The sequence below is a fragment of the Oryctolagus cuniculus genome, chromosome 13 (assembly GCF_964237555.1).
Source record: "Oryctolagus cuniculus chromosome 13, mOryCun1.1, whole genome shotgun sequence".
In the NCBI taxonomy this organism is placed as follows: Eukaryota; Metazoa; Chordata; class Mammalia; order Lagomorpha; family Leporidae; genus Oryctolagus; species Oryctolagus cuniculus.
The window spans coordinates 19,172,078-19,183,604 of NC_091444.1; the positions used below are offsets into that span (position 1 = coordinate 19,172,078).

The 11,527-nt window shown below is 60.5% G+C and overlaps 1 protein-coding gene across 3 annotated transcripts; it reads left to right on the forward strand.

Annotated features, from left to right (window-relative positions):
• Nucleotides 1-2,067: 2,067 nt before the first annotated feature.
• OPTC (opticin) lies at nt 2,068-11,272 on the forward strand. Of its 3 annotated transcripts, none has more exons than XM_051821142.2 (8): nt 2,068-2,261; nt 3,302-3,475; nt 4,133-4,247; nt 5,760-5,918; nt 6,675-6,877; nt 9,859-9,954; nt 10,115-10,310; nt 11,009-11,272. In XM_051821142.2, the coding sequence occupies exons 2-7, from the start codon at nt 3,308-3,310 to the stop codon at nt 10,283-10,285; spliced, it is 912 nt and encodes a 303-aa protein (XP_051677102.2). In that variant the 5' UTR covers nt 2,068-2,261; nt 3,302-3,307; the 3' UTR covers nt 10,286-10,310; nt 11,009-11,272. The 3 variants fall into 3 exon arrangements, with proteins under 3 accessions (XP_051677102.2, XP_017203334.2, XP_017203333.2); XM_017347845.3 differs by having other exon boundaries at nt 11,091-11,272; XM_017347844.3 differs by having other exon boundaries at nt 2,069-2,261; nt 11,004-11,272.
• The last annotated feature ends 255 nt before the right edge of the window (nt 11,273-11,527 follow it).

Below are 11,527 nucleotides of genomic sequence, written 5' to 3' on the forward strand. Positions count from 1 at the left end.
CTGTCAAAAAAAAAAAAAAAAAAAAAAAAAAAAAGGAAGAATAAAAAAGAAAGAAACTCCTAGGAAAACTACCCCACAGCCTTCCCTTGGGCCAATTTCCTCCGAAGTCACAATCCTCACACACACACACAAATTATACCTAAAGTAAGGAAAATCTGACGGCTATATCTGAAGCCCAAAGCCCTGCGTGCTTTCAACACAGAGACACTAAGTTGGTGGGAGTCTTCCCAGGTGCTCAGCACTGAGGCTGACAGGGAAGGTCACAGGAGGCCCGCACCCGGGGGGACGCGTGGGCACACCACAGGCAGCCGTCCGCTGGCCACGGGGATGGTCACAGACGGGCAAGGCCAGGCCGGCTGGAGTCTGTCCTCAGAGGGACCCTGCTTCTGGAAGTGGGGTGCGTGCTCCTCCAGCCCAGCCGTCTGCTCTGGGGTGAAAGCTGCTACCCAGCCTTGCCCTCCCCTCCCACCCGCTGCTCACCTTCACGTCCGCAGGTGTGCAGCTAGGAACTCAGGCATGGGTCCTGCACACCCCACGCCCTTGAAGAAGTCATGATTCTGCAAAGGGGAAAAGCCCATGGGCTGATGCCACCACGTCCCAGGTGTGCGCCAACAGCATGGGGGGGCTCGACTCTGCCACCTGAGCTGGCTCCCAAGGGGTAAACCGGGTGCTGTCAGCAGAGAGAAGGGGAGGGGGAACACATAACCAGCAGGGGAGAGGTTGGCACCATGGGGGGTGTGTCCCAGACAGAGGGTCGTGTTCCGGTCACGGTCACGGCTCAGGTGCCAAAAGCTCTCAGCAGGGAATAATACCCCGTCCTCCAAAAAGCAAGAGGGCTCCTGAACTTGCCGCTTCCCCAGGGGCAGCCGCAGGGCCAGCTGGCCAGACTTCTGTCCACACCGCCTGCCATCTCCGGTCCATCAGCACGCCTCATGCCTCTCCTAATGATGGATTAGCAGGAGCTCGGCTCCCCACCTGCCAAGCTCCCCCTGAGCGGGGCCGTCCCTCAAATGTCCACTGACTCTCCCTGAAGCCATGGGAGTGAGAGCAGAGAACCCTTCGCCAAGCTTGCCTCAGCTTCCCTGGCCCCAGGGGTGAGAGCCGGCTGTGTGGGGATGAATGGCGAGGGGCCGGCTGTAGGGAGAGACTGAGGGGGCTCAGCCCCCCAGATCTGCCGCGCAAAGAGCCCCTGAAGAAGAGCCCCAGGGCAAAACATCCGGAGGCACAGGTGCCTGCATTGCTCTGGTGCCCGGGGTTCCCGGGCTGGGGGAAGCCCTGTCCACACCAGCTGGTGCCGGAACCACAACCCCCTACTCCCCGCCCCTGTGCCCGGCTGTTAGATCTGCTGCCACCCAGTGCAGCGGGGCAGAGCGCCTTCTGCCTGGGCCATCTGTTCCCTGGGCTCCTCGGTGAGGGTCACACAAACAAAGGATTTGTCTGGAGCGGGGAATTTTTATCACAGCTGGGTTCAGGATCTGGTCCATTAGAAGGAGCACCTGGCCGAAGGAGGGGTGCTGGCTGGCAGAGTCTGAGGGAGACATCCCAGCCTGCCTGGGGTGCCAGCAAAAAGAGAGGCCCCTCAATAAACATATCACCTTGGGACAAGGGCTGCCCCCAGCCCCAGAGCACCCTGCACAGCCCTCCTGGCCTCCTGGCTCCTGTGGGGTGTAGGGAATTTTCTGCATCCTCCTGGTGATGTCATCTGTGACCTGAAGCTGGCTTTCGAGTCCTACCTTGTCCCCAACTCTCCTTTTTGAACCCCCAGGCTGCAGGCCTCCCTGCGGTGATTCTGCTCGGGACAGTCTCCGGCTGGGGCTCAGGGTGGGCGTGGGGGGCTGGCTGGGCGCCTGAGCCAGGCTTGGCATGGACTGCATCTGTGCACAGACGCCTCTTTCGCCCTCCCCACCCTGGAAGGACAAGCCCGCCCCTCCGCACTCAGCACCAGTCTCCCTCCCAGTGCAGACTGCAAGGGGCGGGGCCCTCTGGGGGCAGTGGGCACAGCCTGCCCCTCAAAGATAGGGCTTTGTTAGGGGGGTGAGCCAGAGAGGAGGAGAGGAGGGAGGGAGGGAGGGTGAATTCCCTGCTGCCACGCAAAGGAGCAAGGTGGGGGCCAGCCTGGAACTGAGGAGGACGTACGGCTGGATGCCGGGAGGAGTGGAGCTCTGATCATCTCTCGCCTGGCCGAGCCTGGCTGGAGGCCCCGGTCCTGTCCACCTGCCGTCAGAGGCCCTCCTGTGTGGAAGCTGTGAGGCCACGGCCAGGTACCAAAGGCTACAAGGGGCAAGGTTCAAGGTTGGAGGCCTTAGGCCCATCAGAGGGCAAATGAGAAGGAAGAGGACGGGGGCTGGGGGGAGGGGGAGGGACTGGGGCCTGGAGGAGGCAGAGGGAGAGAAGGGAGTTCTGGCCCCAGAGGCGGGGAGGCTTTCCCCTGGGAATGGTCTGAGGTTGTGTGACTCCGTCTGGAGCGAGGTGCGGGCGGGACAGGGAAGCAGCACCTGTTGCTGTGGTGGGGTGGAGGTGGGGGAATTTGCCCCCTTACTCAGGAGAAAGTCTCCTGGAAACCTATGCAGCTGGCGCGGGGGAGGGCTGCGTGGTGGGGCCCCGGGGGTGGGTGTGACAGTGTGCACCCACACGCCCTTCTCCTCCGGGACCTTGTGCCTGTCACCCACGCGTGATAAGCAAGGCACACACACGGGGACCTGCACCTGTGCTAAGGAGCGTCTCGGGTGTGTACACGCAAAGGACTTTCTTGCACGTGTGAGAATCTTCTATCAGCTACCACGCTTTGTCACGTCTGTCACACTGCAAGTCCCTGTCTCCCAAACCGCCTGGGAAGGGCTGAGCCTGCTTCATCTCTGTAGCGCCGGGGCCCAGCCCAGCGCCTGTAACTCGGCAGACGCCCACCCAGGTCTACTGAGCAATGCACGCATGAATGATCTTTTTAAGAATCACGAGGCTCCTTGGTATTGAATCTAAGTCAGGTTTATTGGCTCACGGTCATATCCCAGGTACGCGGTTGTGTAAGAGACAGAACACTTGCACTCTCGCGAGTGCACCTGGGCCCCAGTTGTGTGCACATGCCATGGGATCCAATGTCACTGTGTTGGTGGGCACGCAGAGCCCAAGTTGGGGGGAGGCAGCAGGGGCTCGCTGCAGATACCCCCAGACTGAGCCCCAGCCTGGTGGAGTGACTGATGGCCTGCGACAGCGTGTGTGGGTGGGAGTGGCTGAGTCTGTAAGCCCCTCCCTGTCCGCTCCGCCCTGGTGAGGGACCCCACTGTCCCCCCATTTCCTCTCCCAGGCCCCCATGAGGCTGCCGGCTTTCCTGAGTCTGCTGGCCCTGGTGCTGCAGGACGGGGACCCTCACACGGCTCTGCCTCTGTATGACTATGGCCTGAGCCCAGACGACTACGGCGAGGTCCTTGACCTGGGCAACTATGAGGAGCCCACAGACTACGGGGAGCAGCCCCCCGAGGTGAGGGCCAGACAGCCACTGTGTGTCCTGCAGGACACTGGGCATTGGGGGGCCTGCCCCTCTCTACCCGCCCCCCAGTGCAGGTGCCTCAAGCCTCTGTCCCTTTCTCTAAAGAGATGACACTAAGGAAGAGAACTCACAGCCTCCATTGTGTGGCCGTTTGTGGCAAGCTTGGTGGGGTGCCCCCCCCTTAGGAGTTTCCATCCCTCCCTCTGCCATCACGAGATTCCCTTGGGCTGGGGGCCTGCAGTGTCCTCACATTGTTCCCTGTCTCTTAGCCCGGCCCCCAGTCTCGAGTTCTGTCCCAGCTCCGCTGGCGTTCACGGGGGCTCGCCTGGAAAGCCCGGGGTGGGAGACAAGCCCGGAAGCCTCCCCTTGGTGCCGCACGAGTTTGGCACCAGCCTGGGAGCCCCGAGCTTCCTCTGGCTCTGCCTCAGCCCCTGGCAGTCCCATGGGCCTCGCCCCCCACTCCCTGAGCCTCAGTCTCCTCCTGCATTGGATGAAGATGAGGAAGATGCTGGACCTGAATGCTGTCTAAGGTCCCTCCCCCCTCCCTCTCCATTGTGACCCTTTGCAAGTTTGGAATGGGTTGCTGACATTCCCAGAGGCCGAAATGAAGTGTCTCCCAGGCTGACCTGCTGTGTGCTACATCTCCAGGTTAAGGCGACCAGCCCGGCTCCTCCTCCAACCAGGGGCAGCCCCATCCAGAGTGCTAAGGCTCTGAGGACATCCTCATCAAGCCCCACCGTGCCAGGCCCACCAACCAATCACAGTGAGTGCAGGGTCACGTGGCCATGAGGTTCATAGGTCGCAGGCTAAGGAGCCATGACCCAGGGCCGCGGGCTGCCCACGAGGAGCGTCAGGGCTGGCCCTCGCCCACAGGGAGAGGAGGGGAGACAGCCACCCTGAGAACAGCAGAAATCCAAGGGAGGGGCCGGCCGTCCCCGGGACTTGCACCTGAGTGTGCAGATCGGTGGGAAGCAGAGCAGCGCGAGGACTCCCCTCTGCGCTGGCACAGCCACCCTCCCTTAATTAACAGCGTCTCTCGGGGAGCAGGTGGAGTGGTAATTAGATTAGAGACAATTAAAGGCCTGCAGAGCAGAATAAGTAACCTTGTGACCGTCACTTGGCACGGGGCAGAGGAGTTAGTCACTGCGTTCCGGCTTCAGACTCTGCGTGGCAGCTCCCGTCCCTTCCAGGGCCCTCTGAGACAGGGAGGCTGGTGTCCCTGGCTTGGGAAGGGGTCAGGGGGTGGGGGCTCAGTACGGCTCTGAGGATCAGACAGGGGCGGAGGAGGGAGGAAGCTCATCCCGGAGCCGCTTGCCCCTCGGCTTCCCTGTTCTCCTCTTGGGATGTTTGCCTTGGGTGGGCCGGGGGCACGGGGACATCAACAGAGAAGTGGTTCTGTTGGAAATCCATCACCTTTCAGTCCACACACAGTCAGGCTTCAAGGGCCCACACAGGCCCGCAGAGGGACCTGCCAGCCAGGCCTGGGCATGGGAGGGTGCTGGGCCCCCACTGCTCCACCTGTCTCCGCTGGGCCACGGCTGGGACAGAAGAGCTGCCCTGCATCTTGGGGCTGTGTCAGTGCCAGCAGGGTCCTTCCTGGACATTGATCTTGACCTCCCAGGCCCCTCTGTGCCCTGTGACAGCGGGTGACAGAGGACACCTGCCCTGCTCAGTTGCATGAGCCACCACCGTCTTCCCAGCCTTTGAAAGCCAGCCCGAGCTGGGTGGCCTTGTCCTCATGACAGCTGGGCACAGAGGTGGGGCCATGGACCGAGGACGGGGAAGGGCCATTTCCCGGAGGACAACTGGGAAGCCGCAGCCACGAGAAGCAGAGGCGAACGCGTGACAGGCATCGCCCACTCGTCCTTGGCTCCATCTGTGACGCTTCTTGGAGCCACACAGGACAGACCACACCCTGTCCCCCAGGGCAGTTGGCCGGGCTGCTCTGCTTCATTTCCGCTTCAGGGTACTTTAGGGGTCTGAGAGGAGCCCTGTGGAAAAGAGACCAACAGAGGTGCTAGAAACACCCACACAGACCCAGGGCAACCCCTCCCGGACCGGGCTGTGCTGGAAGCAGGAAGGGGCTTGTGCTGGGCCATGACGGACGTGGGCCCACTGCTCTGAGGTCACGCTGGGTGGCAGCCTGGCAGTGGCCTGTCCAGGCAGGTCGTGCTGGGTGGTTCTTACGCTGTCAAGAGAGCATACGGCCACGCTCGTGATCTGAAAGGAGTCTGACCGGGGAATCTTCCCTCGCTCCGTCTTCCGCCGGGGGCAGGCCTGCCCACCTGCCTGGTGTGTGTGTGCCTGGGGTCCTCCGTGTACTGTGACGACGCCGACCTGGAAAGCATCCCTCCTCTGCCGAAGACAACCACCTACCTGTATGCCCGCTTCAACCGCATCCGCCGTGTGCGGGCCGGGGACTTCCAAGGACTGGGTATGCTAAGGCCCTGGGGCGGGGAGAGGGCCCAGCACAGCAGCCACCAGGGGCCTTTGTCTTGCCACCCAGCCCCAGGACGGAGCCTACCCGCCCCGGCTCTCAGCATCTCTGGCTGCAGAGGGGAAACAGCCCCGAGCCTCTGATTCCTTTCAGCCCGGTGGACCTGCCCCCAGGGTGCAGGGAAGGGAAGGTTTGATCAAGGCGGTGTCTTCAGGCTCTCCCAGCGGCTCCAGACCGGCCACCAGCTGGCCCCCAGGACAGGCCATTCCACATGTGCTCACCATGGCGCTGGCGCTGTTGGCGTGGCGTTTCCTTTGTTTGTTTTGCTGCTTTATAGCTGTGCCCTGCTTGAGACAGGCGACCTGGGCTCCCATCCAGATTTCACCACTAATTACCCAGAGCCTTCCGGGCCTCGGTGCCCTTCTGCATAAACCAACGTGTGCAGGTGGAATGGCTGGGGGGCCTCCCAGCCTTGCCAGTTCTCTTCCACACCCTCCCAGGGGGTGGAGAGGGTGGCAGCCGCCCACAGGACAGGGCCCCAGGGGAAGGTGTCACAGGGAGCCCGGATGTATGTCTTGGTGTCTCCTGGTGTGGCCTGGTGCAGGTGGGAAGGGGGAGAAGTCCCCTCCTTGAGAAGGAAGGGGCAGGCTACGGAGCGAGACTCGAGGCGGCGTGTCCTGGCATCTCTCTCTCTCTCTCTCTCTCTCTCTCTCTCTCTCTCTCTCTCTCTGCTGTCTCCCCACGACCCTTCAGCAAAACTGAAGAGGATTGACCTCTCCAGCAACGTCATCTCCTACATCGAGAGCGACGCCCTCCGCGCGCTGCCCGCCCTGCAGGACCTGCTCCTCCCGGAGAACCAGCTGGCAGCCCTGCCCGCGCTGCCCAGCAGCGTCCAGTTGCTGGACGCCCGCCTGAATCGGCTCCAGAGCTCCGGGATCCAGCCGGGGGCCTTCAGGGTGAGTCAGCAACTCCAGGTCACCACCTGCCACCACTCACGCGCCAGGCCCTCTTGGGGCATCCCTGCACCACCCCTACTCTGGCTGTTGTTTTCATTTTTTCCATTTGCTAGCTTTAAAAAACATTTATTTATTTGAAAGAGTTAGAGACAGGGGGAGACAGAGAGAGAGAAAGATCTTTCATCTGCTGGTTTACTCCCCAAGATGGCCACAACGGCCAGTGCTGGGCCAGGCCAGAGCCAGGAGCCAAGAGACAGGAGCTTCTTCCAGGTCTGCGTGGATGGCAGGGGCTCAAATACTTGGGCCATCTTCTACTATGCCACACGCCAGCCCCTTGCAGGCTTTTTTTTTTTTTTAAGATTTATTTGAAAGGCAGAATGACAGAGAGACAGATATTCTATCTGCTGGTTCCTTCCCTAAATGGCTACAATGGTCAGGGGTGGGCCAGGACGAAGGCAGAGCCAGGAACTCCATCTGGGTCTCTCCATAGGTAGCAGGGACCCAAGCACGCAGGCCATCCTCTGATGCTTTCCTAGGCACATTAGCAGGGAGCTGGATTGGAAGCAGAGCCACTGTGGCTCAAGCCAGCACTCATATGGGATGCTGGCAGGGCAAGTGACAACTTAACCTGCTGTGCCATAAGGCCAGCCCCACTTTGCTGTTTACTAAAGGTTCTCTTGGTTGCAAAGACAGATTCTGACCCAAGAAAAAGGTGCTTGGCAGCTTGCTCTTCCCAAGAAGCCCCGTGAATGGGAAACAGGGCACCAACGGGCCTCATGGGCCTGTTTCAAGGATGGAGACTCAGAGACCAGGGTCGGCAGCGCTCCCTCTCCTCCGCAGGGTGCACGGTGTCAGGTCCTTGTTTCCTTCCATGCGTCTGCTCTGTGCAACTCCTGTGTCTTCAGCACACTCATGGTCCGCCCCTGAGACCTACAGCTTCCACGTGGCTGTAGCGTGCAGCCGCGTTGACACCAGCCCGCACCACCTCCTTTATTGCCAGCACTCACCAGCAAGTGACTAATCATCGTCTTTACGATTCACCATCTGATGAGTCATTGGCTGATGGGCTTGGATGGGAAGGGTTAAGTACTGAGACACAAATTCAGGCCCCTGGGGCTGCCCGTTGGACAGGGCTAGCAGAAGCCCGGGACGCACGCCCAGGGAAGGAACGTGGCCGGGATGGACATCTGCAGGTGTGCAGCTGGCCAACTGCTCACCTGCCGCCTCGTCTCCTCCATCTGAGTCACCTCCAAGCTCATCCTGTGTGTCTCTCCCGAAGTGCAGTGGAGAGCCGCGTGCCGACGCCTTGGCCAGTGACTGGCCGCGTGTCCAGCAGCGGTCTGATAAGATCACACCACCCCGGAGGTTCTAGCCGTCTCAGTGTGGGTAGGTACACTCCATGATGTTCACGCCGGGGTGGAATCATCTAATTGCATATTTCTCAGAACATATCCCCGTTGTTAAGCAACGCATGACTGTAGTAGAATCTGTTTTGCAAACGAATGCATATTTAGAAGCATCAAATCAATCAAATCCAAGCTGCCTTTCTGGAACAGGGTGAGGGCGCAGAGACCTGCCTGCTCGCTCCCTCCTGCTCTCCCCACCCTCTCAGTCTTCGGCTGTCTGCAGCGATCCTGGAGGGGTTTCACGTGGCGCCCTGTCAACAGCACTGTGTGAGGGTCAGAAATCCAGGGCTGGCATTGTGGTGCAGCGGCTTAACCCGCTGCGACACCTGCACCCCGTGTCAGCGCTGGTTCCTGTCCCGGCCACCTCACTGCCAATCCAGCTCCCTGCTAATGCACCTGGGAAAGCAGCAGAGGATGGCCAAGTGCGTGTGCCCCTGACACCTGGATGGAATTCCATGCTCCTGGCTGCTGCCCAGCCTAGAAGAAAAGAAGAGGTAGAAGTCCTACACATGACCCTGGGCCTGAATTTCCCATCTGTAGTGGGGAACAGGCATTGCGCGCTGCCTGCTCCGGCCTCGGAGTCCTCCTGGCTGTCTGCAGTAGCAGGAGGCTGTTCCTCGCCGTGATGCAGCACTGCTTGCTCAGCCCAGGTTAAAGCAGGCGTTCAGGGCAAGCCCCTCCAGCTCTCTGACCTTGTTTTCTTACCTACAAAATGAGGATGGGGATTCCTAGCGGGCCCAGCTGCTGGGGTGGGGGGAGAGGGTTGGATAAGGATTTATACAGTACACAGGGAGGTCACTGGTTCTGGATGATCCTCATTGTTCTCTGAGCCCCCGGAAAGCTGATCGCTCCCCCAAGCCTGCTCCAATTAGCCGGCCTCGTCCTGCGGGTGCTGGCACACTCACACACTCCACTCACTTTTGTGTCCTCGGCGTGCTCGTCCACCTGCTCCAGGTTCAGCAGCTGGAGGCTTTTCCTTGGGGAAAGCCCATCTGAGAGCAGAGATGTGGAGGCTGAGCTGCGGCGTGCCCTGGTCCTCCCTGTGCGCTATCCCTGCCCGTCCCCATCATCACGCAGCTGGCAGCTCCTTGCATTGCCCACATCCGACTGGACTCGGTGTCTTGAAGCTCCTTGGAGAACCAGCCATCTGGGACAAGCATTTGCCCAAGCAATCGAGACTCCCGCGTCCTGTGTCCCATCTCAGAGCAGCTGGGCTTGGTGTCTCACAGCAGCTCCTGCCTCCAGCCTCCTGCTCCTGCAGACCACAGAGGCAGCCGTGATGGCTCAAGTGGCTGGGCTCCTGCCACCCATAGGGAGACCAGGGTTGAGTTCCTGGCTCCTGGCTTCAGCCTGGCCCAGCCTGGGCTGTTGCAGGCATTTGGGGAGTGAACCAATGGATGGGAGTGAGCTCCCTTGCTCGCTCGCTCGCTCTCTCTCTCTCAAAACAATTTAAACTAAAAAGATGCAGCAAAGCTTGAGGGCATGCATGGGGTCACTGGACTCTGCCTGCCCAGGAACCAGCACCAGGGCCCCGGGGGACCCCTCCCCCTCCACCGCTCTCTGCCTCCTCCACAGGCGCTGGAGAAGCTGCAGTTCCTCTACCTAGCAGACAACCTGCTGGATTCCGTGCCCGGGCCTCTGCCCCTGAGCCTGCGCTCTCTGCACCTGCAGGTGAGGAGCCGGCTCTGGGCTGTGAGAGCTGGGGCTTGGGCGGGTTTGGCGGCTGCTTTGGAGACTGGGGCTGGTGGGTCTTGCATGCGGGGGGGCGGGGCTTGCGGGGACAGCCAATGAGGGCGGAGCCTCCGGGCGGGGCTCGCTGTGCTCTTTCCAGAACAACGCCATAGCGACCCTGCGGGGAGACGAGTTCTGCGACGCGGAGGAGCACAGGCACACGCGGCGGCCGCTCGAGGACGTCCGCCTGGACGGCAACCCCGTCAACCTCAGCCTCTTCCCCGACGCCTACTTCTGCCTGCCGCGGCTGCCCACCGGCCGCATGGTCTAGCCCCGAGCCTGTGTAACCCGCCCGGGTAAGAGCGCTGGCGGATCCCCTGACCCCCATCTGCCCCCACCGAGGGCTCGGTGGAAGTCCAGGCCCCTGCGTCCGCACAGGGTCTTCGGGCTAGGCATTCGTCAACCTCTCCATCCTGTTGCAAAAATCCCTCCACCCCGCCACTCCCACACACGTGCACACATTTGCCTGTCTCCTTCAAACCCCCCGGCTCCCCAAGTTCCCAAATACTCTCGCTGTTCCCCAGGGAATGCCAGGAAAGAGGAAGAGGAGCAGGAGGAAGAGGAGTAAGGGACCCCAGGCTAGGGGAGGGGCAGGGAGGAGAAACACGGGCGTGCTGGAGCCAGGCACACAGGAACCAGGAGTAAGCTTTCTAGAAATTTCCAAGTCAGTTGTCAAACACGGCCATTATGAAAAATTGAGTTATATAACCTGGCAATTAAGATGTCATATTGAGAGCAAATGTAATAAAGACACAGCCAGCACTCACCACCTGCCAGCGGTGTGTCTAGGTCCTGCTATGCCCCGTGCTCTTGAGGGTACACGCCCCTGGGTGGTGTCTCTGTCCCGAGAGTCCCTGCCCAGCTCCCGCCTTGGGTGACATCACATCGATGGTTCGGCACTGGCCGAGGTGGGAGAATTTACACCATGGGAATGGGTGAACGCTGCCACTTGCTTAAGATGTGAAAGCTGGTGGTTAAATGGTTTCCAGCACAGCCCTGGGGAGAAAGAGGAGCTCCTAAAACTGGCCCTGGCGCCCCGCGGGGGCCTTCTGTAACCTCTGCTCTTCCGGGACAAGGCTGCCTGTGAGATTCCGGCTACAGATCATCCCGGAGACGACCCCCTGCAGTGCTGACTGATCCCCCTGGCTCCCTGACTCGCTGGCCATCGGGGTTCCAACCTTCCTACACGCTCCTGCCTGTTCAACCACCAGAGGGCAGCCTTGTGCAAAGAGAAATAAATAAATATAGCAATTACTCACCTGCGGCCTCTTGGGATCCTGGGCTGGGCCGGTGGAGCCGGAAGCATAGGAAGGATGACTGATACCCAGCCGACTTACTCCTTGAATTATCAGACAGGGGAGGGGCCCACTTCCCCTGTTTCCTTTTTCTTTTTCTAAAAATTTATTTATTTACTTGAAAAGCAGAGTTATATATATAAAGAGATCTTCCATCCACTGGTTCATGCTTCAAGTGGCCGCAACAACCAGGGCCAAAGCCAGGAGCCTGCAGCTTT

Coding starts and splice junctions, on each gene's coding strand:
- OPTC (XM_051821142.2), top strand. CDS start 3,308: ATGAGGCTGCCGGCTTTCCTGAGTCTGCTGGCCCTGGTGCTGCAGGAC. Junction 4,248..5,759: donor AGGCCCACCAACCAATCACA/GTGAGTGCAGGG, acceptor CGCCGGGGGCAG/GCCTGCCCACCTGCCTGGTG. Junction 5,919..6,674: donor CGGGGACTTCCAAGGACTGG/GTATGCTAAGGC, acceptor ACGACCCTTCAG/CAAAACTGAAGAGGATTGAC.